The 27971-nt window shown below is 36.0% G+C and overlaps 1 protein-coding gene across 2 annotated transcripts in view; it reads left to right on the plus strand.

Moving 5' to 3' along the window:
- RPTOR (regulatory associated protein of MTOR complex 1) overlaps positions 1-27971 on the plus strand; it is a 395406-nt gene that overhangs the window by 248529 nt on the left and 118906 nt on the right. For both annotated transcript variants that reach the window (XM_015815086.1, XM_015815094.1), the window contains exons 10-13: positions 1878-1953; positions 17137-17238; positions 22051-22134; positions 23219-23329. In XM_015815086.1, coding sequence (XP_015670572.1) covers positions 1878-1953; positions 17137-17238; positions 22051-22134; positions 23219-23329 — 373 coding nt within the window. The remainder of the gene's footprint in view (positions 1-1877; positions 1954-17136; positions 17239-22050; positions 22135-23218; positions 23330-27971) is intronic.

Genomic DNA, 27971 nt, shown 5'->3' on the forward strand with positions numbered 1-27971 from the left:
CAGTCTTGAACTATTGACCCTCCATTCCCTTCACTTATACAAGTGTCTCTAGTCCTGCAAAAAACATATTTACTTAATCCCTTATCAGTGAGAGGCTAGGTTACCCATGGGCGCTGCGTTCCCTGTAACAGCAGAACACAACACTATGGAAAGTATAAGTATTGCCGCTCCTAATTGTGCGTTGCGTGCCATATAGTGAGGCACATGAAAAGCATGCTTCTTCACGGTCACTTAACGTGTTCGTTTTGCAGTTACGTGAGGCACTGCATGCATTGGTCTTTATTCTTACAGTAGAGAAGTCATTAATTATAACTTTTTGTGAATTGGGACATTTAAACTTGCTTTTTTTAAAATTCCAATCTAAATTTAGTAGGAGTCGGAGTCGGTGCATTGTTTGCCGACTCCGACTCCAGGTACCCAAAATTTCCTCCGACTCCGACTCCACAGCCCTGTGAAAACCACTTTCCTAAGGATTCTTGATGAAATTATAAAGACTCAAGTCTAATTTTCACTAGTTATTCCATAGTATAAGTGAGATTATTGTACACAGGAAGGCTATTTTGAGGGAATATAAGCTAAATTCCATCTACCAGTAGTATAAAAATTGCATATCTATTTAAAAGATGACTTCTCTGTATTTGGATGTCTACTATCTGTGGTCTTGAATGGGGACCCAGAAAGACCCAGTGCATAATTTGGAGGCACTGTTGGACACATGGCTCCTGCTCAAAGCACGTGTTGTGTGTCTGTTGGGCCTTCTTGGATCTCATCAGTCATTCGTGCCCTGGTCATCTCCTGCATGGACTCTATATGGGGTTACCCTTGAACTTTATCTAGAAACTGCAGCTAGTTAGAATATGGTTATGTGGGCAGTTCTGGGTGCCCCTGGGGGTTGCTCATGTAACACCTCTACTGCATAAGCTGTATTGAGTGCCAGTTTATTTCTGGGCCCAATTCAAAATGTTAATTACTTTAAGTCCTTCATGGCATAGGACCAGGTTTTCTGAGGAACCTCTTATCCCAATTACATCGATCTGTCTCAGCTGGTCAGACAGGAAGGGCATATTCTGGACTCATCAGTTGGCAGGGTCAAAGAAGCGACCCTTTCCTTCTGTTGCCCCCACTCTTTGAAACATCTTGCCCCCTGAGATGGGGCGGGCCCCCACTCTTCTGGCCTTCCAGAAGAGCATTAAGACTGGCTCTGTCAACTATCATGGGGATCTAATAGTGGTGTGCAACCCTGGGGGTGATTGGTGATCTGAGGACGCCCACTCCATCTTTATAACTTTGTTTGTTTTTGTACAAATTTGATTAATAAATGATTTATAAAAGCTAGATCCGGCATAAGATTGTCTTCTAACACAAGCAGATAGGTTATGTTTCATGAAATATTTATGTTTGCTAAATTTTATAAACTATTCTTTATAAACCAAAAATCAACTTCCATCCTCTTTGTTTCCACACACACACTTTTATCTGCTACTGTTTCAGAGCAAGTATGTCCCAGATAAATAAACAGAATTAAACTTTCCCAAACTGTTTTCTTTTTCATCTGTAGTGGTGACTTTTTCAAAGACACCTTTGAAATGCTCTCCCTAGAGATAATCATTTGATTCTGATCTTTTATGTTTTCAATGATTTGAGATGGCCTAAGCATGCCATGGAATTTTCAGTGAAATTGTTATCTACAATGCTGATTTATGTTCTGTTTCACTCCCTGTATATAATACATTGCTTTAAGTTATTAAATATAGTATATACTAATTGTTTTACTAGCACAAAGCAAGTACACTTAACATGTACTGTAGGTGAGGTGATAGTGTTGCATATAATTTTGCCCAATCTTTATAATGGCCCTATCTTTTATCTTTTCCCAGGCAAGCATGGGATCTTGCTGTGGATATATGCCTATCTCAGCTGCCTACCATTATAGAGGAAGGAACCGCATTTAGGGTAAGTTACTGAACTATTAAACTCATGTCCAGGTTACTCAAACTTGGCTGTCCACCTGTAGATGACCTCAGCTTCCAGAATTTCTTAACTAGTGTGTCCATTGCTGACAGTTCTGAATTCTGAGTAGTGCCAAGGTTGGCGAAGGATAACCTAGTAATTCCAAAATTCTCATATTCTTTATCAAGCAAGTAGGTACACATTTCATTATATAACACCTATGAATCATTGACCCAATTGAAGAAAGATGCATGCAGCAAAGTCCATACGTATTACACAGAGATAATATTAACTACATCCCTTCTTAAGAATGAGAAAAAAATTTCTTAGTGTTGGAAATTCTCACAGGATACTTTTAGATATTATATATAATATGATAAACATATATTCATACATAGCAGTATAAAAGCCCCACAATTATTCATAGTGTTTTATAAAATCAAAGGATTTTATAAAACCTGTCAAGGTTTTGTCATCTAAAATTTGATACAGAAGAAAAGCAGAAAGGAGCAGGAAGTAGAATGTACAACAATTCCAGCAGTATGAATAAAGGCATAAATACAATAGAACATAATAATTTAGGAGATTAGAATATATAGTAAATAATTACTGTGATATTGTTTAATGTGATTTCCATCATCAAAACTAGAAGCTGGTATAGTAGTTCCTTCTCTCTCTCCTTGTATTCTGTATTTGATATTCTAATTTCTCACTATGAAATTCCCCTTGTTAGTAAGTTTGTTTGCAAATTTATATGGCTGTCCATCCTAAGCAAATAACTGTGCAGCTAATGAGGTATAAAAATAAACAGACAGACAGATAGATAGATGTAAATATAGATATAGATATTATATATAGCAGTAGAGGAAGATAATGCCAGAAGAGGAACGGCAACACACATGTAGGTAAAGGAGGTAAGGAAGAATTAACTCAGTTTGCAGATGAGGCCAGGATTGGCCGGCCGGGACCTGTCACGAGATCTAGGAGCCGTGCGCAGACATGACTGTATTTATAAGCAAGCTCTCCCAGCATCCTGGTTATACCCTGACGATGATGGCAGTTTTAGGCCATCGAAAGCTTGGTTTTATTTATTAAAACTGTATTGTTTTATACTTCCTGGTGATCACTTTGTTGTCTTTTAAAAATATGTTCATACCCAGGAATCAATCTTCTATTTTTAATGTTATTTTTAATCATATAGCAGTATATATAATCAGAAAAATAGCACCCACAAATCAAAGCCTGATGTGGGTTGATATTATATTTGGGTTCTTTGTTAGCTAGGTGCCACCAGATCGGGCCTGAACTATGGTAACTAAATAGACAAATATTCACCATCTCAACCTGTTCCTCGTAAAACAGACAAAATGGTTCTAAGAACCGTTGCAGTGATCTCCTTGATCCTGTTCATCTACTTTATTTTCATCTTTCTTCAACTGTGCTAAGTAGTTGATTTTTTTTTTTAGTCCATTATATGCTGACTTCTCATGCTCAGAAAATGGGAGTTTCTGTTTATTTATAATTGCTCAAGACAGCAGTCAATCTTTACTTCATGATTCTTCTTGCAGTCCATGATAGTCTTGGCAATCATTTCCAGATCCTCAGTTCCAAGACATCCCCCCCCTCCCCTCTCTCCGTCTCATTCTCAATGCCCAGCTTTCATAGCTACACATTACCACTGGAAACAGTAATGCGCTATTCCTATCACTACTACATTATCTTCCTCTTCTGGCATGATGTGAGTTTCTGTAAGCATATGACATGAGTGGCACATGAAATGGACTTTGTATTTTGTTAGCTAACATAGCGTTGTCTTAATGTGCAGTAAACCAGCTTTCCACTTTCTACTTTTATTTTCCCAGTGAACTTTTGTAAGTGTTCCTTTTTACCTAAAAAAATAGTATAATTAATAATGTTTTGGCCTCTTAGCTTGAATCTGGTTATCATCTTTTCCAGTCTTGCCATTTTTATTATATATATTTCTCTATATGAAATCTTTGTATTATTTCCTTGCTTATTTTGAATCACTCTTTCTCCAATCTTATCAATCTTGCCTCTTCTGAAGAATAATCAGAATTGCTGGCACATCCATTATTCTTAATATATTCCATATTATGGCATGATCTGCAGATCAGGCCTTTCGGCAATAAGTAAAGTAAAGCTAAATCTCATTTTAATATGCCTGTACTCTTCATTATTCATTTTACATTTGCTATCTGATCAAACCTGCTGGTTTTGAGGAATCTTCCTGTTTTAAGTCATTTCTTTCTCCATCTATTTCTCTATTGTTCCTTGTAAGATTTTAGGAAAAACTTTTCATGAAGAATTGGTGCAATGGTTTGGTGATTCTTTTGCATTTTCCTTTTTTTGTATAGACATAGTAGGCTAGTTAATCTGTTTCTTCTTTTTTTCCTACATAGAACTATTGATACTTTAACTGTCTCTTCTGCTGTAGCATTAAACAGTTCAAGGATTATTTTATCTGCACATGGTGCTTTCTTATTTGAAAGATGATTTATTGCCCCTTATACCTCATTTTAGAATCAGTTTTTGAATATATTCTCTCTCCATAAATATTCCGGTTTGTAAAGTATTTCATTTTCTTTTGATCTCTGTTGTCTGTATTAGAACACTTCCAATATTACTCAAGGTTAATCCTAATTAGGTGTACATTTTTCTGTGATTTTTCTGATTTCCTTTAAATCAGCTCTCAATTTCCATTTCTGTTCCTTATATATATATATATGTCTTATATTCTGGTTTTATGTTCTCTAGGTCAGAGGTCCCCAATCTTTTGGGCACCAGAGACCAGTTCCGTGGAGAGAGGTTTTTCCACGGATCGGAGGGTGCGTGGTTTTGTGTGCTGCCTGCATCCCACGGAAGGGGCTTTGCTTGTTTGTGTGGACCGGTTGCTGGCATGCTGCGACCTGATACTGGTCCATGGACCAGGAGTTGGGGACCCCTGCTCTAGGTTATATCTTGTTAGTGCCCATATTCTTTTTAATTTTCTACTCCTAACCTATATATTTGACACCAGTAATTCATATTCCACAATCTGTACTTGGAAATATTCTGCCTGATTAGTACTTCTCTATCCTCTGTTTGCTATTATGTAGCTGGTTTTATTTTAATGTCTTTCTAGTGATATCCACAGGGCTTTGATTTAAAAAAGTATTGGCAATGTATAAATAATTATTTTTGCAAAGTTCTGTTAATCTATCTCTTGCAGCACTGCATTTACCCAATCCAAAGTTTTTTATGATTCCAGATCCTCTAATTTTCCAGTCTTAGCATTACATTTGTAACATTGCTTTCTTTCTAGAATTTGTACACAGCATCTCTTACAATTTGTCATAGAATTCTTTATTCTTTTTCCATTGCATCTGTATTAGAGACATACATTTGTAAAACTTTGATATTCGCTAACCCTGATATGGTAGAAATGACCCTGTGCTTTACTTGTAACTGAACACATCCTTAGCAATGTCCTTTTAAAATATAATTACTTTTCCATTGTTTTGTAGGGTGTCCTGTCCCAAATATCCTGTTTCCCCGAAAATAAGCCCTAGCATGATTTTTCAGGATGCTCATAATATAAGCCCTACTCCCCAAATAAGCTCCAGTTAAGATTGTCAGCCGGACTGATGCATTTAGTGCTGTATTTCCCCGAAAATAAGACCTAACCAGAAAAATAAGACCTAATGTGTCTTTTGGAGCAAAAATTAATATAAGATTCAGTCTTATTTTCAGGGAAATATGGGTAATATTATCAGATGATAAACTGATTTCACATTTATTCCAGTCCATCTAAATTTGCTTGGTTCTAAAATATCAAGTTTTTATTCTTAAAACATCCTACTTTGTTTCCATTTTGTAAGTTTCAAACTTTTCCTGGTAAATAATTCTAATATTCCATATTCAGATTATATAGTGTATGTCTCTTTTGATATTGGCACCATTGAAGTGGCCAGATATTAATGGTGCCAGTTCGATCTCTTCATCTAGTACCAAGCTTTTTCTAAGCGTTTCAGCCATAATGATACCATTTTCTTGGCAATAATAAAGAAGAGATTTGCCACTGCTTCTTCTGGATTTGATTTCGGAGTTCTGGGTCTAATGTGGGTTGGCTTCATCTTAATCCCTAATCCATTTACTCTCCTCTTTCAATCTTATTGAAAAAGCAATCCTACCAGAACCCTTCTCAGGCATAGTGAAGCTACCGAGTCCTCCACCACATTAAGTGGTAATCCTGGTAGGGGGAATAAAAAAACACTAATGTTTGTAGTAAGATAGTACTGTAAAATTTACAGACCATCTAAGTTTAAATCCAGTGGAGGCTGAGAAGCATACAGATAGTCCTCGGTCTATGATCAAAATGGATATAGCTCTAGATGGCATACATATTGCTCTCTTCTGCAGTAACCTTGTGAGGTAGGTGGAGCTGACAGTAAGTGGCAGGTTTAAAATCACCCAATGAAGATGTCTACACTAAAACCTGGTTCTCTGGGTGGGAGGGAGGGAGGGAGATTTCTGATGTTCTCTGCCAGCTTCCCACAAGGAAACTCAATGGGGAAGACAACAGGAAGTCAAAAATTTTGCAATGCAAAATAATTTTCAATCCTATCAATATTTAGAATGGTCTTTGCCCTATAGTAACCTGTTTGTACCAAGCCTTTTTTTCACCTCCATTTTATTTTATTAAACTTCCTAGCCTATTCTTATGAATGAGTCACCATCTCTCCCAAATTTTTGAATGATTCTTTGCTCCCCAGGCTCAATTATGTTTCTTGACCTTGTATCAAAGCTCCATGTTTTACATATTCTCCTTGCTGCATTATTTTATAGACAACTAATCAATATGAGCCCTATGTTAGGTCATAATTTCAAAGATATTTCTTTACCTAAACAGAGCAAGAGAATGAGCACAGGGAAGTAAAAAAATCAGAAGGAGCGAGAGCAATTTTTGACTTCCTGTTGTCTTCCCCATTGAGTTTCCTTGTGGGAAGCTGGCAGAGAACATCAGAAATCTCCCTCCCTCCCTCCCTCCCACCCAGAGAACCAGGTTTTAGTGTAGACATCTTCATTGGGTGATTTTAAACCTGCCACTTACTGTCAGCTCCACCTACCTCACAAGGGGAATATCTACCTACCTACCTAACCATAAAAGTGATGATGTTTATTTTAATTTTTGTTCACCATACTTGAGAGAGTCTATGTAATAATACACTGCTTGACAGGGACTACAATATTTGGAGCTTTTTGACTAGATGTATGATCCTAAATGGATGAAAATGCAATAGGAATATATTAAGAGTTTTTAAAAATGATATTACTAGCAGTGACAACAGTAAGCAATGGATTTTAAAAATGAATTCTTCCTCTACAAATGATTAAAGTCTTGAACTTAATTATTTCAAAAATAACTAATGTATCATCTACTAAGCCATTTCAATAATTTTTAAAACCATACCAGTACAATCTGTACTTGGCACAAAGTATCTCTGAAATTTCTGCCTGCAAGGAAGCATCAATCTAATTGTACAAATATAACATTTTTTCCTCTCATGATCTTTGAAACAAGCTGTATATTTTTGTTTTAACACGTTAATGAAACATTATCTAATGCCATTTTGAGAAATTTCTTATTTATCAATAGGAAATGCTTTGTTGTGCCATGGATTGTTATGCTTGGTGTGGTATCCTGGTAATACTCAATAATAATAGCAATAATTTTTAAAAATAAAGTATATATACTGTAGTTTACTTTTGTATTTCTGATATATAAAAACTACATAAACTAACTTGAGACAAATTGTTCACTTTCTGAGTTCTGTAATTTGAGAGCCAATTCTTTCTAACATTATATAGTTTCAAAATAACTTTTGAACAATCCCAGTCTTATTTTGTCTTGTAATTTTGATAATTATCATTTCCCTATATTAGCTGTATTAGGAAACTCGGTTTGGTCTTAGTTTTCAGAGGCAATATAAGTAGTGCTTAAAAAGAATTCTATGACTCAAATGTATGAAACTATAGTTTAAAATTCTACAAAGTCTTCCATTAAGCCAGATATTAAAGAAAAAGAAAATGGAAAAGGTATGGGTGTGGAGAATGTTTAGAAGATGAAGGAATCAAGCTTGTTTACACTGATACTAAATATTGCATTGAACTGAACTTAATGTTTTTTATACCTTTGATTTATATTTATTTTATTTTTTAAAAAGCATATAACTCCAATCTGAGATAGAAAAGTTATCTGGTATTGCTAACCAAATCTTGGATGCTTGTAGTTTTTCTTTTTAATTTTTTCCCATTTTATTTATTCTTGCAAGGTAGATTTTATAATTTTCAAAGAGAAAAGACAAAGTGTAATACTAAGATTAGTACAGGTTTAAAACTATAGAAAAATAGATAGTCGAGGTAGTACACGTTCTTCATTAACTATGGTAATTGGGACTAGAATGTCTGTCACTTGGAGATGTGGTTATAAAGCATGATGTCATGTGACCATATTCATAATTAATGATGGAATCCCAGCAGTTTCCAGTTGCTGTCTTTAAGCAAGGACTTCCTTGCAACTTCCTGCCGGCTTCCAGTAACTGAAGTCAGTGGGGAAGCCGTCAGGAAGTTGCAAGATGCAGACTGGGACTAAGGCTGGCTGGCAGGCAGGTAAATGGTTGCTGCAAGGTGTGGGAGGGTGCAGTGCAAATGCAAAAGGGACTGGCATGGTACAAGAGCAGTGAGTTTGGGGTAGCTGCTGCCAGTGGTGCAAGGTTGGGCGAAGGCCTAATGCGGCAAGACATGAACCTTGTTAGGCTTTGGCTAGGTGCTGCCAGGAGTGGGAGACTTAGCAGAGCAACTTGTGGTCTTCCCTGTCAGTTTTGCCATTGATCTTTGCTTGTGGGAAGCTGGCAGGGAAAATAGCAAATGGTGATCATGTTGCTATGGGACGTTGCAGCTGTCATGTGTGTGAGACAGTTTGCCAATTATCCAGATTGTGATCATGTGACCGCAGGGGTGCTAAGTGTCATGTGTCTGATTAACGAAACACTTAAAAGGACTTTCAGGCATATTTTTATCCTAAAAGCATTTATTAAGGTTACAGAGATGTCAGTACGGCATGGTGGAAGGCTTAGATCTGAGATTCTTTTCCGTTGCATTACATTCCAGGCATTTTTCCCTCCCCTATTTTGGGGTCATGGTTCACATCTTCCAATTAACTTGGAAGATGTGATTTTCTTCCGGTTTCTTTTTCCTGGGCTTTCCTTATTCTCCTCCCCTTTCACTGTTGCCTGATTTAACTATAAAAATACCAGACAGTTCTGCATATTGTCAAAGCAAGAATATACAGTATTTGCAGCGTTGACACTAAGCTGGCTAAGCTTTGAGGACCAGTGGTATCGGTTCAGTGCCATCATAACTTCATAAATAGTTGCTAAACAAATGGTGGTCAACTGAAGACTACCTGAAATAGTAATTATAATAATGTAAATAATCTAAAATAAGGGCAGGTACTCAACAAATCTCAGATAACCAAACAAAAGAATGTACCATTAAAAACATAAAGTACTATGAAATATTTCATACCCACTCTCTAGTTAAAATATGTATCTGTTGAATTTTAAAAATATTTGGGTAATGGTAAAAATCAGTAAGGACAAATTATAGGTAATAAACAATACATGAAGAGAATATTGTTGATAATATAAAGTGTATGTCAATTTTATATAGAGGAATCAAAGATCTTTTCCAATACAAGGTGAATAGAATTGTTGCAGCCATTACAATATACAGTTCAATATATTTTTAGGCAATATATGGTTTATAAAATGTAATAAAAACATCTCAAAATGAATTCTATGTGAATTATTTTCCAATATTTATTGCATCTTGAACATTCAACTGCATAAAGAAGAAAATCTGTTCATTGCATTTTGAGCATTTTGTAGAAAAGCAGTTGCTCACTTTGGTAATCGTAACTGGAGTAATGTATCAACAATCAAATATCTAGTATCAATTATATTATTCAGAGTATATTTTTCCATTGGAATTCCTACTGTTCCAGCTGTGTAATCATATTCAAAATCTGCTTTATGTACTAAATCATATCTAGTTTCTTAGGATGCATTGTCTAAATTACCCTTTAGCAGAACTTCAAAATCAAACAAATTTTGTAGATGAGTAGACAAAGCAAAACTTTAAAAGTTTCATTTCTAGGTTTAGTTCCAAACTGATAATATAATTTTAAACAGGATAGTGGGAGTAATAGTGGGAGTTCACTGTTACTCAGAGGGATTTTACTATGGCATCAAGGTATTGCAAGTGCGTTGGGGGAGGCAGCATGCAGTCAGCAAGTAACAGTCTGCCCATCCATGCTGCCCAAATCAGTTTTTCCCAAAATACCAGAAATAGACTATACAGAATGAATACACTTCAAGAAACGGAACCACTAATCGTATATATTTTTGCATAAGGCATTTATCTACTGTCAGATACGAGACACGTAAACCCCCACACACACCATCATTGCCGCTTTAAAATACATGATGAACTCCATTCCTCTCCACTCCACTCCAAACAAAGATCAGAGAAGTGTTCTATTCAAAGTCAGAAACCGCACACAAGCCGCATTTGCAAATCGTAACTACTTTGTTTTTACACTTATTTATATCCTGCTTTAAAAATACACGAAATTAATGGGCTAAATTTGATGAACATTAAAAACGCATACTAAAATGTACAGTGATGACACCATTAATGTAATGCGGAAAACAAATCTAATTGAAGTACTGAAAAACGTCTTCCAAAATGTAGAGGTTTCCAGTGCTCAGCTAAAGATGGGGTTAAAGGAAGCTGGTCAGATAATTCCAGAGCTATATTTTGTTATGTTAGGAAGAAACACTTTAACATTATTTAAATTTTTATATATATGTGTGTGTCCGTGTGTGTATGTATGTATGTGTGTGTGTATATAAACATACACACACACATGCACACGCACACACACATACATACTACTTTTATTACTTTTACAAATAATTCAAGGTGGCAAACATATCCAATACACCTTCTTCCTTCTATTTTCTCAACAACAACAACCCGGTGAGCTGAGAGAGTAACTAGCCCAAGGTCACCCAACTTGGGCTAGTTGGGTTAAGGCAGGACTTGAACTTACAGTCTCTTTCTTTCTAGCCTGGTGCATTAACCACCAGATGAAACTGGCTAAATAGTTTCTAAAAATGAAGAGAGCTTTGGACATTGATGTTAAGGTTCAGACAAACTGAACACCATTCTCTCGGTTCCCCAGAAAAGTGTTTTCCATTGTAGGAAGTCTAAATAAAATCGTTACCATGCTTCCTCATTACTGTAAAGAAATTTCCAAGCATGAGTCATGAACATTATTTTGTCAATTTTCCCTCTCCTTTTGCTGCAATAAATTTGAGAAAGAAAGGTATTGCAACGTGATGTAGATTAAAGTTGGAGGCAAGGAGACATCTAGACAATGTTGATGTCACCTCATTTGCATTCAGAAGCAGAATTCAAATGATTTAATTTGGATTCATTCAGTCAGTGTTCTAACCTTTTTAATACTATCTGATCACATGGAGCTTGCCATTTTGTGCTGCTCTTTCAGTGATTCTAGTGCATTCTTTATTTTCTTTTATATTCTCAGTTCCTCAGTTTCAGAAACTTCTGCGCTTAGTGGCTTCTTTCAAATTTTGTACCAAATTGTTGGATAGGATGTGTCCTTGATACTAGTTTCCAAGACTGTGTGTAGTTGAGTATTCTACCTGCCTGGCAGTTGTTTTTGAATTGAAAGTGGACAAATTGGACGATGAAGAATAAATGACAGTGTATAAAATAGGGTCAATTTGTCACTGAAATTAGCAGCAAATAAACTAACTACTATATCAGGAACTAAATAGTAGGAAAGTCAGATTACTGGCATTTATGACTATGAACTTATAAGTACAGTATAGATAGGAATACACTGAATGTTAGAGATCATCAGCTGTATCATTTCAAGATTCAGGAATGTACCATTTAAATATTTCCCAGTAAGAAAAAAACAATATTTAATGGCTACCCCAGGGTACTTTTTTAATTGCCTTAGAGTTAACTGGCTTTAGATGATGTACAAATTAAAGCATGGTAGAATGCCAAGCACATGGCAATATAATACCATAATAAATGACATAGATTACAAATTACAGAAAAGCGTGCAAGGAAAGAATTTGAAACCAAACAACGCAGACTATACTGTGAATTCTAAAAAGTTGAGGACAGTGAAAAATTCTTGGCTTTGCACCAAAAAGTTAACAGTGTAGACACCAGATGGGTTTCCTATTCCAAATCCACAATTCTAGGCTAAGTCCTTCTGTATGGATTTGCTAATTGCATCTGGTGTGTGTGTGTGTGTGTGTGTGTGTGTGAGTGTGTGTATTATGACTTTATTTGACTGTCATCTGAAAATGAACAGCCTCTGTCATTTTTTTCACTGCCTGTAGAAAAAGGCTGTAATCCATTTTCCTTTCTAAAAGGTATCTCGAATGAATTCTGACAGTTCTTTATAGCCTTTCCAATTCAATTGAAAAAATATTTTAAAGGGGAAAGCATGCCCAACCATGCTTTTTTATATAAATATTTTATTAATTTTCTAGTTTTACAATCATAAGTAGTTAACAAAGAACGTGTTGTCTGGGTCCATTAGTAATTCAGTGGTACGTTTTAACTTCCTCAATCTAGATCCAATATTACACCATCCAGTGCTTCCTCGATTCCCTCTTCTTCCGGTGGTATACATTTTTCCACACTAGGCAAATACAATTCTTATTGCTGTTAATACATATACAATTGAATATCAACATCTTTATCACATTTTTTCTAATATTATATATAATATCAATAGTGTCAGTTTAATATATCTTTTCTAACCAAAACATATCTCAATTGTATTTGCACTTAAAATCCATTTGTTCAATCAATATCCAGTTTTTCCTGCTTTTTTAAAATTTTGATTTCCCATCAATGTTCAAAGTGTCTCTACTGCTTATAGTTTTCTCATAATAAATTATATTTGGGTAACCAAAAGCTTCCCTTATTCATACCCTCTTAGCATTTTCGTATTTCCCTTCTCATATCAAAATATAGTATTCTAGTTGCAGATCCTATCTTTCTAGTTCTAATAACACTTCTATTTCTAACAATTATCTATTCTCTTAGCCATGTTCAAACATCTATTTAATAATATAATATCCGATAATGTGTCAAAATCTCTATTTTCTTCAGTCTTACTCTAGCTTTCTTTCTTTGCCAACTAACTTTCCAAGTCAATGCATCAAGTAGTTCTTTCTCTATTTTTTGTGTATATTGTTTGGAATAAGAAAGACAATTTGATTAAAGTATTTTTGGAAGAATGCTCAGCCCATTTATATTCATTAAACAACCTCCCTCCTTCTCCAATTTTCCATAATTCTCCTAACAGCTTTATCTTCCATCCGATCAGCTCTTCTTCCTTATCCTCAAATGTGTTCTGAGATCTTGACAAGTAAGATATTTTTTTCCATTTCCAGTATTGTTGCTATGTCTTCTAATTCTTCGTTTGTCTGAGTCTGTCTATTGATTCCTTCCTTTAGGTCCTCCATGTTTGGATCCGCTTCCCCTAATTTTCCTTCTATTTTCTGGGTTACTAGTTCCTTCTTTGTAGTCATTTTCTGAATTTGTAGATTTAGTTTAGAAAATTTCTTTTATCTCCTTTGCGTTATTTTTAGTCTCATCATGAGCTAAGGCAATTGTCTCTTGTATTGATTTCAACATAGAAAGAATTTCTTTCTGAGATTCATCAACATTTTCTTGTTGGTATATCAAGCTGGGGGCTTTGAAGATAAGTGTTAGGGATGGTTTTTTATCATTTAAGGCTAACTATGGAACATCCATTTTGCTTTTGTATGTGGTCTTTATAGTCCAATCTATTTAGGGATTTAAAAAGTTTCAGTCACTTGTCATTTGAACTCCAAGTTATCTAGCCAACCTATCAGTCCATCCTTAACCATCCCTAAACAAATATAAGCAAAATTCAAGTTTTTCTGTCCAATGAAAAACATATTCTTTCTGCCCAGAGAGAAAAAAACAATTAAAATATGTTCATCAATCAAAGATTTATAATCCAAAGTATTCCATCATCTCAATCAGTAATGCATGTTTCTTCTACAGGGAAATAGCTCCATGACACAGCTCTAAAAGTCAGTTTGTATTTGTATTCGTAATCCAGGCAGGCCAGTTTCAAAATAGTTTATCATCTCTGCTACACAGATAAGCAGCCCAAGAGGGTTTTTTTCCCTTTTCCCAGCTGCAGTCTGCAAAAGTGAAAGTTTCCAAGAACAAAATTCTTATCTGAGTCTGGGCTTCAAGCCAAGTTTCCTTTAAGCATAATAAATTGTAGTGCTGTGATTCACCACTAGATGTCATTGACACTGTCTTCCAGCTTTTTAAATCCAAACTTACGTTGCAAGCTTTTCACGTCTCTTTTCTAAAAAAAGTCTTAAAAGCACTTTTAGTCCCCAAATTTTAAAGCTATATATCTGTATTGATTCCAAATTAATCTTGTAATTTTCTCTGTTTTCCCCCAAGCAATTAGTTCGCCACTTTTCTTTTCCTGAGGAAATGGGGCAGAAATTCCCCTTCCCTCTCTCATCAGGGAGGATTCTTTGCTTTGGGCGGGTTTTTTCCAGGAAAAAGTCAAAAAGAGAGGATAAAGTCTCACCCAGTTCCATCCACGTTGCTCAAAAGTTGCTCGTTAGTACTTATTTCTCTTCAGTTGTCAGCAGCTTCTGACTGGCCACACGAAGGTAGCCAGTCTTTCCCCCACCGATTTGGAGGGCTTCCTCGGATCAAACGAAAGGGCTGCCACCCCTCTGCAATCAACGAGTGTCCCCTCCTTCTTCGTCGCCTCTCTGGCGTGACTTTCGACTAATTTTAGGATCCCCAGCAGGGCAAAATTGAAAATGGAAGACAGAGCCCCATCTTCTTGCGTCCATTATGCTGCAACACCTAACTGGAAGCCCCCAAACATGCTTTTTATGGGGACAATGCATGGAAAAGAAAATTAGAGAAAATAGGGAAAAGTCCAAAATTGTTCATGCCATTCTGCTTAACACTGTGAAGGAAATTGCCTTTGTAAATACATTCAGTTTGTCAAATTTTTTCTAAGGACACTGGAAACACTACTTCAGATAGCTTTTAGTAAGATAAGTAGCCTGTTATTGTTTTTAAGTAGCTGTTTTTTACAAGTAAAAAATTTGTAGTAGACTTCCTATTAGTTTTTAGACAACCATGTTTTTCAGAGACTGTGGATCTGCACCTAAACTCATAAAATTGCTGGAAAGAGGAGGGCAGTGTTTACTGCTCCTAATGGATGACATTGTAAATTATCCACTGGTAACATACTAAGGAGAGGAAAAATATTTTGTGACCCATTAGGGAAGGCAAGTCTATTTTCCTGCCTTCTTAGCAATACATCATGATCATCAACTCTTCTTCTGTCTGAAAACCAATTATTTCCTTGCTGAATTAAGTGCACCCTACATGTTAGATATATAATATATTTATAAAAGGAAGCACAAGATGATTCATCCATTGTGCAAAGAATTTTCAAGTCACTGCCAAACATAGCACCACTGTTGGCATGGGAACTTTCCATTTGTCAGAAGCAATTTAGCCATAGCAGTCCATCAACATGTATCACTTGAAGCAGCCACCTGTTATTTATTAATTTACTTACTTACTAAGGCATCTATGCCACTAACTATCAGAGGCTTTAAGTGATTTACAGAATGGTGCAACAAGGTTAAAAATAAAAATAAAAAAATCCAGCATATAATTGCACCCCAAAACTATGACAATGCCATTCCATTAACTTTCACAGCCCCAATGTCTTTTGTTGTTGGCTGTGGCTGCCAGTCACTGGATTTCAAAGATGAAATGGATAGGGGACATCAGCTTAATTATACTTAGTAAAATGTTATTATTTCTATTTACTTACATCAGAGACCCTTCCCTGATCAGCCATGACAGATGCGACAGGCAAACCATGGCAAAAGTCCATGCTGCATCACGTTTAGCACACCATTCCTCTTTCCTTTCCAGATTCAGTAATTTAACATGGAAAAACTTTTGAAGAAGGGCACTGTTCAGTAATGCATCCAGAGATACCCTAAGGCAGGGGTAGGCAACCTTGGCTCTTTTATGACTCTTGGACTTCAACTCCCAGAATTCCTGAGCCAGCTACCCCTGCCCTAAGGCATATTGTCCTATCAGCTTAGGGAATAACAAGGCCATCTATTGGTTTCAGAAACACAGTACTTGCCATCTGGTACGTGCCAGTATACTCCAGGTTGCTTTGCTCAATCCCACATCCACAACCATCTAGAATCATTGTCACTTTCTTCAGGGTAAGAAGCAGTATTAAGACATTCACTCCACCCCACCTTTCTACAACACTTTCCATGCTTTGGTGAGTTAACTTCCTCCTAACAATATTGTAGAGGGTTAACTAGGATTACGTGCAAGGAGGCTAACCAAATCATGCTGTCAAAAAGCTGTTCAGCTTGTTGTCCTAAATAGATAGTTCTGTTCTCCTTTTGAGGCATTATGGTATATTATCAAGTTTATTGAAAAATAAACCAACATAATAGGGCTCACATTTAGAGAATAGCAACTAACATGGAGTATTGATGCTGTGCAATCTCACATGTAATCGTAGTAGTCACACACGTTAAACTCGGCAGTTTTATATACACTGGAAAACCTCCTTATGAATGGAAGGGTGTTGACTTACAAATCCAGCAAATAGATTTTTACTCTAAATCTGCTTCCTGTTAATTGAAATCCAAATAAGCATTATCAATAAATGCTGCAAGAAGTGGCAGAAAGATAGCCAGGTTAAATTATTATATGCAGCCATGGTTGTTATATTAGATCACGGGTGTCAAACTCGATTGCGTCCCATGACATATTGTGACGTATCGCAGTGTTTGTTGCAGGGATGCTGCAGTGGTCATAAGTCACTTTTTTCAGTAACGTTATAACTTTGAACGGTCACTAAACGAACTGTTGTAAGTCAAGGACTACTTGTATATTTGTTGGCAAGCAGTTTAGCTTGATTCCTGTCTGTTGCTTTCTCTACAGCACAGCCCATTCTTCGCTGAACAGCTTACGGCCTTTCAAGTCTGGCTAACAATGGGAGTGGAAAACCGCAATCCTCCTGAACAGCTCCCTATCGTATTGCAGGTGAGTTGTCTTGACAGCCAGCTGAACTACTAGCTTAGCTGAGGCTGCTGAAATGTGGGCAGCCAGCCAGCTGCAAATTTGTCTGTGTATTTATGGACATGCCTTTCTGTGACTTCTTTGCTCTTTGCCAGATGGTGTTTGGATAAATAAATTACGTGGATGGCACTGGAGACTAATTGGAGCTCATTGTTTGCTGGGCTTTTGCTGATACAGACACATTAACACACAAGCAAAATCCCATTCTCCCATCTAGCCACATGCTCTCAGTTAAGCATAAATTGACATTGTAGAGTGTTGGCCTTTTTGCTACAGAATTTCACTCAGCTTGTATAGTCGCAAAGCTCTTGTTCCAAGCAGCCAGGTTTGATCCATACCTGGCCTCTTACCATCCATAATCAGTGGCTACTGGTAGCAAGAGGGCCTAGTAAGAATAAATATCCCCTTAATAGTATTAAGTGAATTTCTCTTGTTTGCTCTACACAAAGAGAAACAGGAAAATATTCCAAATGCCATGTTCACACTCCAGGTCAGACTCTGGGGAGGAATGTTTTTGACAAGAATATAAAATATCAGTTTTCTCTTCAACTCTGCCTAATTCCTGTATGCTTCATCATTGTTCCTAAAGTTGAGAAACAAAGTTATACACATTTAATAAAAAATATTGAAATAGACAATTTACATGTAAATAAATGATTTCATAACCAATATGTTCGCTTACTACATGTGTTATCCAGTAAATTTAGCATCTAGTACATGACTATAGTTTATTTTGAAACACATTCATCTTTGCTCCTTTCCATATGCTCAAAAGCACCATCATCATTATAGAAATTTACTAGGGTTTACTAAAATGTCACAGTTTAGTATCCAACTTTTCACTGTTTCATCAGGCAGAACAAAGTGGGAGGAGAAGCAAAGATCTGGGTACAGACTAGGTCTCCCAAGTCAATAGTTCCTGTGATAAAATTTTCAGGATGCACATCATTATAGGATACATTCAGGATTACTGAGGTACAAGAAAGGCTGTTTCCTAATTATTTAAGGGTATTCAGTTTACCAAATATTCCTTTAAGAATAAACAACTATTGTATTATTCAATTGGTGTTTTTTTTATAATTATACATTTATGCTTGAAATCTTATCTGGTTATAATACAAAGCAGTTCTAATTCTGACTGGAACTAGATTAGTAACTATTGCCAACATTCTTTGGGGATATTTCATTTTCATTTTCATTTCTTTCCCTTCCCTTCCCTTCTGTTCTCTTCCCCTTCCCTTCTGCCAAGAGGAATATGGGTACATTATTCTACCTATTCAAGGGCATCTATTTTCATCTTGTATAATGGGAAAAGACTCTCAGTCCAACTTAGCAGCCCTGTCTTGTAGTATGGGTGACAGCGTCATCAATCACTGTCCGACTCTTCATTTTCTACAGTCTCTGAAGCCTGGGAGTTTGTTGTGGTGATAGATGGACAGTTTATCTCTGACAAAGTGGTGAGACAGACAGATTTCTTGTCCAGCAAGAGATATGCTGAATGACTTGACAGAAGAGAGCTGTACAGATAATTAATTTTGCAGCAATAACTGAAATGCCCACCTGCTTCTTCATGAACAAGGGTGATCATACTATTGCAAAAGCCCTCAGAAAGGCAGAGATTCATTAAAGCAAGTACAATCACATTATTTCATCAAATTTGAATTATTGTGCAATTAATTAATTTGCTCAAAAAGGCTCCCCCAAGGGCATTTTTATGCTTTGGGCATAATGCCAGGTATCTATGCCAAAGGTTTTTCCAGCCGCAAAAAACTGCTTTTATAAATAGCTTTCTTCGACTGTTTAAAAACAGTCCCTTTAGAATCTCTGTCCTCTTGGGAGAAGCACGACAGAAACAGATTGCTAAGGCAGGGAGGGGGAAGAAGTGCCACATGGGTGGTGGGGAAAAGCTTGGAGCACGTTAATCCTTAGGGAGGGATTTGCCTTCCAGACTGTATCTCACACAGCTCCATAGGATTAGTAGTTGCCCTGTGGAGACAAAGCCTAATTGAAGATGCAAAGGGTGGTTTTGTTTTAGTCACTGGCACTGGCTCTTTGACCTGTGCTAGCTTGTAATTTTAATAGAAAATCTCCATGTATTTATCCAATCCTTTGAGTTGATGCTTTGATACTTGCAAATCTACTGAATGTGAATTTGTGTGTGTGTGTGTGTGTGTGAATAAAAATCTCATATCCCCTGCCTGTTGCATATATTTCCCTCTCTTGTTCCCAAAACAATTGTTCTTATTATTGTACAGGACTCAGAGGTTGATACATAAGTCCTAAACCAAACTAAAATGTTCATTTTAATTGTGCATCAATTAAAAAGAAATTTTATTGCATCCTATTTCACCAACAAAATACTGATCCTGAAAATAGTTCTATATCCATTTCTAGAAATGAATATAGCTTTTCCTATGCAGCTTGTGAAAATATTGTATCTGAAAGACTGAAGCTTTCCCTTAAATTTTCCCTTAGACTTACTGAGTGTCTAGACCAGGGGTAGGCAACCTTGGTTTTTTTTATTACAGCTGGCTCAGGAATTCTGGGAGTTGAAGTCCATGAGTCATAAAAGAGCCAAGGTTGCCTACCCCTGGTCTAGAGAGCATGGGCTTTTGGCTTGCCTGGGCTGCATTACATGAAAGGAAATATCTTGGACTGCATATAAAATATATAATATAGTTAATGTACATAAATATCACTAAAATGATATATTAATGGTAAAAGTTTATGACCTTGTAGAATTGCATTATTAGCTGTCCAGAGCCACATGTGGACGGACACACTTGGTCTAGACTCTAGGTGCTTTTTAAATTGTTTGCAAGTGTTGCCTACTATAATGGTAGCCCATCTATAATAAGCTCTGAACTGAAATCTACTCTGTGTTGGCATGGGTGCATATACATGGAAAAGTATATCTTCTACAAAATAGAATCTCTCATTTCAGCTGTTGAATAGAGAGACCTGTGAAAGGATAGGATAAAAAACATTGGCGCTTATTAAAAGCCATGACATTAAAATTAGAAGACCTGCATCACGGTGTTATCATGTCAGTGATTCATTACACAGTTTTTACCAGTCATATCACTATACATAATATGTAACAATACACAATAATATCAATAAATGATCAATCGAATACAATAGATGATGCTACACCTCACTTAGATGATACTGCTATTCTCTTCCCTTAAGGCCTTTGGCACAACCAGGTTTTTAAAAGTTTCCAGAAGTTCATGAGGGACAATTTCTTTTATCAGTCCACTCTCCTTTGACTTTTTTCTTTCTAGCTGGTGGAAAAGAAAAAAAATCAGCTTGCTCTTTAGTATATTACATTAATTTTATATTTGTTAGAGTGCAGTCTTTAATATAATATGAGATAGACATCAGAATTCAGGAGACAAGAATGAAAGTGAGAAAAAGTGCCACTATTAAATAAGGAAGAACATTGTATAATGCATAAAAGTATTGATTTATGATCCATAACCCATAAAAGTGTTGATTTATGATCCAGACTGAGAATCTTACTAAATTAAAATAGAGGTGCATAGAACACATCTGAATCCCAAAGCTATAAATGCGGTTTATTCTTCCAAAAGTTGTTTCTGAATTACAATCTTCTTTTGACAGAAATGGAAAATCATTACATATGTGGGGAATAATCTTATTAACTGTATTTAATTTAATTTAAGTTTAATCAAACATAATGTTACCCTTGCACTGCCCTCCTTCTGGAGTGCAATACACAGCTCACCACTCAAAGTTAAGTGTGGAACTTAGATCAGGAAAGGTTGTATATCCCTGACTTCAAGCAGAGTTAGGTTTTAGCCTCCTAATTTGAAAGGTACAATGTCATTCTCCCACATTAGGGAGACCGCCTTCCCCAAGAAGCAAGGTTAATTGGTTGTGGGTCTAAAGAGAGAGTGGCCTGGCTGCCTGTTTTTGACATTAACAGATTGCTAGCTTTTTCTATGACAGCAAATTGAAAGCTTATTTGGAAACTAAGAAATTCACCCTCTGGCTTGTGTGCAGTTTCTGACTTTGAATAGAACACTTCTCTGATCTTTGTTTGGAGTGGAGTGGAGAGGAATGGAGTTCATCATGTATTTTAAAGCGGCAATGATGGTGTGTGTGTGGGTTTACGTGTCTCGTATCTGACAGTAGATAAATACCTTATGCAAAAATATATACGATTAGTGGTTCCGTTTCTTGAAGTGTATTCATTCCGTATAGTCTATTTCTGGTATTTTGGGAAAAACTGATTTGGGCAGCATGGATGGGCAGACTGTTACTTGCTGACTGCATGCTGCCTCCCCCAACGCACTTGCAATACCTTGATGCCATTGTGCCAGGGAATGAAATTCTCACTCTTTTTGTGCGTTTAGAAAGTGTGAGATGGCCATAAAGGGAGCTTTAAGCCTTGCAAAGCCACTTATTCCACACATTAAAATCTCCCAAACTCCCTACCCTCACATTTGAGGCCACATTTTCTCATTTGGGGAGTTCAGGGGCAACATGGTATTGTTTTTAACTTCTCCAATAAAAAAAAGAGCAAACAACAGCCAAAACGTTTGGCCCTATCCACTTCAATAATATTATTCTTTAAGTCTTGTCCTTTGCAGTCCACAGGTAGGAAGCAATGGCAGAATGTAAGTCTCAGGTCCAAGATCATTATCCAGGCCAGCATGATGATCACAAAGCTCTGAAATCCAAAATAATAGGCCTTGTGTGATTTTGTGTTTTTTTTATGTCAATTCTTGTTTTCTCTGATTTTTATAGGTATTGCTGAGTCAAGTACATCGGCTACGAGCTCTTGATTTACTTGGCCGTTTTTTGGATCTTGGTCCCTGGGCTGTTAGCTTGGTGAGTCAATATTACAGCCTTTTTGTTGAAAAAGGAAAGACACTTTTTATATCATCAACATGTATGACTGATGAACTGATCCTGGATGTGGAAAATAATGTTCCACGGAGATGGCCGCTATATGTTAGCAATTGGACGTCCTCAGGTCACTATAAATCAGGCTCTCAGAATTTGACCAACTCTGCAAATGGTTGAGAATCTTGTTATCTGCTGCAATTCCCATCTTTGTTCAGCCTATTCCATTCCATCTGAAGCTGGGCCTAATGATATTAAAAAGATATAATTTGACTTTCTTGTGGGCATGCTGGTAATGAACAATTTCCTAGAATAAAATGAGAATTAGAACTAGAAGAGCTTCCAGCTATTATAATTTTTATTCACACAAGGACTGTCTAGAGTCTAGACCTTAAAAGGAGGCTGCTTAGCACCATGTAAAAATCAGAGCTGTTCCAGCTTTGCTTTTTAATTTAGAAAACAAGACAAAAACTTTGAAAGCTGCAGTGTTAAAATGAAAAATAAATTGGGGGAAAAGGAAAGGATGTGGGAGGTTAAGAAAGAATAATTATGTTTGTGTATATCTGAATAAATTTAAAATCTTAAGGAGTGATGCAATTTAAAGATTCACATTCAGTATTTTTATCAAAATGTCATTTTCCCTATTAGGAAGTACATTGTTAATTTATCTAATAAATTGTGACTAGATTTGAGAAAACTTACTCTACATTTCAGAACTTTTTTGGTAGTGATTTTCCAGACAGAACAATTTCCCGTATCTCTAAACATCATGATCAAATGAAAGATGTGCTGTAATTTTTCAATGTTTAGCAATAACACACCTGAATGAGTTCCAAATTGTCAAATGGAAAACTACCATAGTACATTAAGTACTGAACAAAAAAAATATCAATCAACTTTTGGTAAAACCAGATAATTAAAAATATTGCACAGCATCTAGGAATGAAGTTGACAGGAAACAAATGTGCAGATATTAGCTCTTTAACATCATTACTGCCAGAGGTGGGGGCAGGAAGTTCTCAATGCCAGTCCTATATTTATATCCTTTCTCAATTGTCTTTTCTGTTAGGCTTTATCTGTTGGCATTTTCCCCTATGTATTAAAACTGCTTCAAAGTTCTGCTCGAGAACTAAGGCCTCTTCTGGTTTTCATCTGGGCCAAAATCCTTGCAGTGGACAGTGTGAGTAACCATTAAGTGTTAATTGAAAAAAGCAAAAATACTATACAGGTGGTCCTCAACTTACAACCATTCGTTTACTGACCATTCGAAGTTAACAATGGTACTGTAACTGAAAAAAAGTGGCTTGTGACTGGTTTTCACACTTAGGACCGTTGCAACATCCCCATGGTCACATGATGAAAATTTGAGCGCTTGTCAACTGGCACGTATATATGACAGTTGCACTGTCCCGGGATCAGGTGATCAACATTTGTAACCTTCCTAGCCGGCTTCCGATAAGCAAAGTCAGTGGGAGGGGGGGGAACCAGATTCACTTAATGACCACATGATTCACTGAACAACAGTAGTGATTCACTTAATCACTGGGTCAAAAAAGTGATAAAATGGGACAAAATTCACTTAACTGCCTTGCTTAGCAATGGAAATTTTGGATTCAGTTGTGGTCGTAAGTCGAGGACTACCTGTAGTTGTGTAGGGCTTTTGGTTTCACTTACAAAAGGTACTTCACAGCACATGGGGACATGAACATTGCACCTGCTTGCAGCTCTTTAAAGGTCATAGGGAAAAGTGTTGCTTTAAGGTGTTACAAAGAGATTCAAACTTCCAAACATTCCAAAGCACAGCCTTATAGAAAACTTGAAAAGTTCTCTTTGCTTGCCTAAAAGTAAGAAGAGTTGTTTCCAGATGAAGTAAGAGCTACAAAATTAACTTTGTCTCGTGGTTGAAATTTAACTTTTGGGCCTGCTGTTAAAAAAACAACAACAGCTTTATTTACATCTTTTTCTCTTTCATTGGAAATTGACTGTTATTACCTGACAATAAATTTAAACTGATTTCTGCAAGAATATAGAAAAATTGGGAAATCAAATTACAGTGTTTGTAATGAAATATAAAATATTTTTAAACAGTGAGTCATTCAGCTGGGGAATTACACCTTCATTGAAAACTATAAAATATCCATTATTAGGCTATCGGCTTTTGGGGCCAAGGAGTAGAAAATACATAGTACATGAAATTTTCAAGTCTGGACATGACTTCTCCTCTCTAACCTATTCTGAAGTTTAAATAAATAAAATTCTCAAAGTCCAAATCATTTTTGCTGGCTAATTAATCTAACAGTTTAATACTATCTAAATAAAATGGTCTATTTTGGAACGAGTTCCTTCAAGTAATGTATAGGTATGAAAATAAACCATGCTGGAAATATGATCATCATAGACAATAGTAAAGTGCAGACTCTTCATTTTTCTCTGACTAGCTAGTGTTTTTGTAATCTAATATTAGTTGTATCTATTCTGTACGAGACAATTTTTTTATACGTGGACAAATATTCATTTGCTTTTCATATACTTTTGTTAGTCTGCCTGCTGTGTTTACAAATGTTCAGCATACATTACACATTAAAGTAATTGCAAATGAAAATTATTAGCTACTGCAAAAATTACAACATCAAAAGCTTTTTTTAAAACCTAAAATTCTACATTTTGTTGTTGACTGATTCTTTATATTGCCTTGTCTGATTAATGCTCTTAGCACAAGCAGGAGCCATGATCAAGCACTGGCATCTTTTCCCGCTAATCTAGAGTTATGTTTAGTGTTATTAAATATATTTTGAATAATGTCTAAAAGGATTTTAGACAGCAAAGAAAATGAAAAATAGTCCTCAACCTGTTTTGGAAAAAAGGAGCTTATCTTTGATGAATGTTTTTGTTTAGCTGGGCAATCAAACCTCCATGTATAATTCAGAATAAGAATATATTCACTGAATAAGGCATGCAACACTGTGCAGATCTATAACAACAATAACATTTTGGCTGTGGGAGTAGAGGACATAATCTCTTCTTTGAAAATGGGACCAAGAAGGGTATAGTCTTATTTATTCAAGCCATGATTTGTTGCCCAATACTAGGAAACTTAAGAGGACAATGTATTTGTAATATTGCAATACGGTGTTGAATTTGAATACATTGTTAATTTCCCTGACGATTTATCAGAGTATTTTTTTTAAAAAAAGCATGAAATGTAATGATGTTTGAAGAGGAAGGATAATGATGTGAGGAAAGGGAATTGTCCAATGCATGACCACCACTACTCACAAGTGCCCAGAATTGCTTGGTAGCAAGATGGGCGGCATACAAATAAATTAATAATAATAAAATAATAAACGATCCTCTAATAAGGTTCAGGCCCTGATGAAGGCATTTCTGATGTGGCCATTGTTTTTTAACTCTTACGTCAGAGAATGATGATTGTGGGCAAATATCCTAGGAGCACGACTTAAGTGTATTACCTCAGTTGCTGTAATCAAATACTGGAAACTGTAGTTTTTTGTATTTACCATAAGAAAAATGTTGCAATTAATTGTTCTTTTGAGTTGCATCTGTGGAATTGTGCAATAGAATAGTGCAATAGAAAAAAAATCAAATAGTAGAATTAAGGAAGCTGGGGGGGGGGTACAGAGATTTTTTTCAAGTTGCTGTCCAACTACTGCTGTGCTGTAGACTAAGAATTACAAATTGAGCTGTGATTCAGTAAATGCTCAGTTCATATCTTCCCTCTGTATGACTTTAGCGCTAGACAGATTAGTTTCTCTCAGCTATCACATGTAATTTAATAATACCTTAAGTCAATGCCTTCAAAGGTTGTTGTAAGAATTACAATGTCTGGAAGTGCATGATACTGTAGAAATGACAGAGCATAGTGGGCGGAAAACTAATCAGTATTCTAGATGTCCATAGGAGAGCAAAATGCAAGTATAAATAACACAATTTTGAAGCAGACTTAGTTTGAGCTTGGTTCAGTTAGAGCTGTGCTTCACTTTATACAGTTATTTTAAAAAGGATTTGTCCCTTTCAGATGTCTTTGCTGCTGAACCTCATAGGCCTTACTGACAGATAAAGGAAATCTAAGTGAACAAATAATACCAAAGGTTGCAAAGACTTTTTCGTACATTTTCATACATTTTTCATACATGAATTATCCTGACTGCTGATGGCATGCAAAATATCTGCACTGAACATAAACAGTGAAGTTCAAAATACCTACTTACTTTCTTCCTGTTAGCTTTTAATGTGTGTTTCTCTGAACAGAAGTATCTTCAATATTTTATTCTTTTGGCTGTAGGATTAACAAAGAATTTGAAATGCAGAAAGGGAAGGATATTATAATTATGCAATAATACACATTCCTTTAGCAGCCTGTACAATTAAAGATCTTCCATTTAGTCAGTATAAATAAGTAGGAATGAGCCTTTCTTCTGAATATTTTTGTGCATGCTTTGATTGAATGTCTCTTGTCCACATGAACATTTCATTCTTTGAGTATAGTTAGTTTAAATAAATAAAATTCTTTAATTGGAAATAAGCAGAAGTTTGTTTTTTAAAAAAGAAATAGAAATATTTTTAATGAAAAGAATGAATTTGCTTACTTGTGTATAATTCCTGAAACCTGAGTTTCCTTTTGAAGACTGCTATTTTCATTCATCAAAGTCAGGAAAAGAGAACTGAAAAGGAAATAAAACATTTTCACTGGTTCTCTTAAAATGCTTGGAAACACTGGTAGGCTCTGACCCAAAGGTGCTTTTTCAAAAGGCAACTGTACTTTCTTTGTTTTTTCCTTGAAGACGTTTAGCTTCTCATCCAAGAAGCTTCTTCAGTTTTTGGATGAAAAATGAAATGTCTTCAATGAAAAAACAAAGAAAGTACAGTTGCATCTTGAAAAAGCACCTTTGGGACAACCATGACCTGGATGATTGAGAATCTCTATAGACATCTGATAGGCTCTGAATTTCTTTTGGTGCTTTCTGTCTCCAGGCAATGAAACTGAGATAATAGTCACAACCCATCTTCACTTCACCTTTCAGATTGGAACTTGTAAATCCATGTCCAACCTTGGTGGTTCACTCTTCGCAGTTCCTCCTTCCTTCCTCTCTGTCTTAATTTCCTCAACAGGTCAAGTAAAATGGCCAAAGTTTTCTTAGTTTTACATGAAAGCAATGTAAGTCTGCTTGGAAAAGTCAAGCTCAGAAGGTACTGCCTCATAATCCATTGTCTCGGGGGGAGTCATGACCCACACTTTGAGAAGAACTGTCATGGATAAGTTGGTCAATAAATGCAACTATACTCAAGCAATGATCAGTCCCTGAATCAAATTAATGTTCAGCCTACACAGAAAAATGGCACATCACTAAAAGTAGTGACTATAATAAGAGAAGCATAATTGATGCTATCCTCCATTTCTGATGGCACATAAATTTAGGGAGAATGAATGCGTCATACTAACAAGAGTGGTGTCAATGTGATGCTTATAATAAATAAGTGAGAAACAATCACATTAGTATAAAGCTGTACACTTTCAAAAGGAAAAATGGACACTTCAAGTTGGGTGTCTTAAGTATCTATGAAACATCCTACATGCAGAAATTATAAAGAGTAGTATGATGTCATAACTACTGATATGCTAATGAAATGCATATGCATTAACAATCCATATAGCATAGGCTTCCATGGCAGAGTTGTGATTCTAGTAGGAAACTATCTCCTTTCCTTAACAATTAGTAACGAATAGAATAGAATAGAATAGAATAGAATAGAATAGAATAGAATAGAATAGAATAGAATAGAATAGAATAGAATGATAACTT

Source organism: Protobothrops mucrosquamatus, unplaced genomic scaffold (genome assembly GCF_001527695.2).
Source record: "Protobothrops mucrosquamatus isolate PMUCROS unplaced genomic scaffold, P.Mucros_1.0 scaffold_99, whole genome shotgun sequence".
In the NCBI taxonomy this organism is placed as follows: Eukaryota; Metazoa; Chordata; class Lepidosauria; order Squamata; family Viperidae; genus Protobothrops; species Protobothrops mucrosquamatus.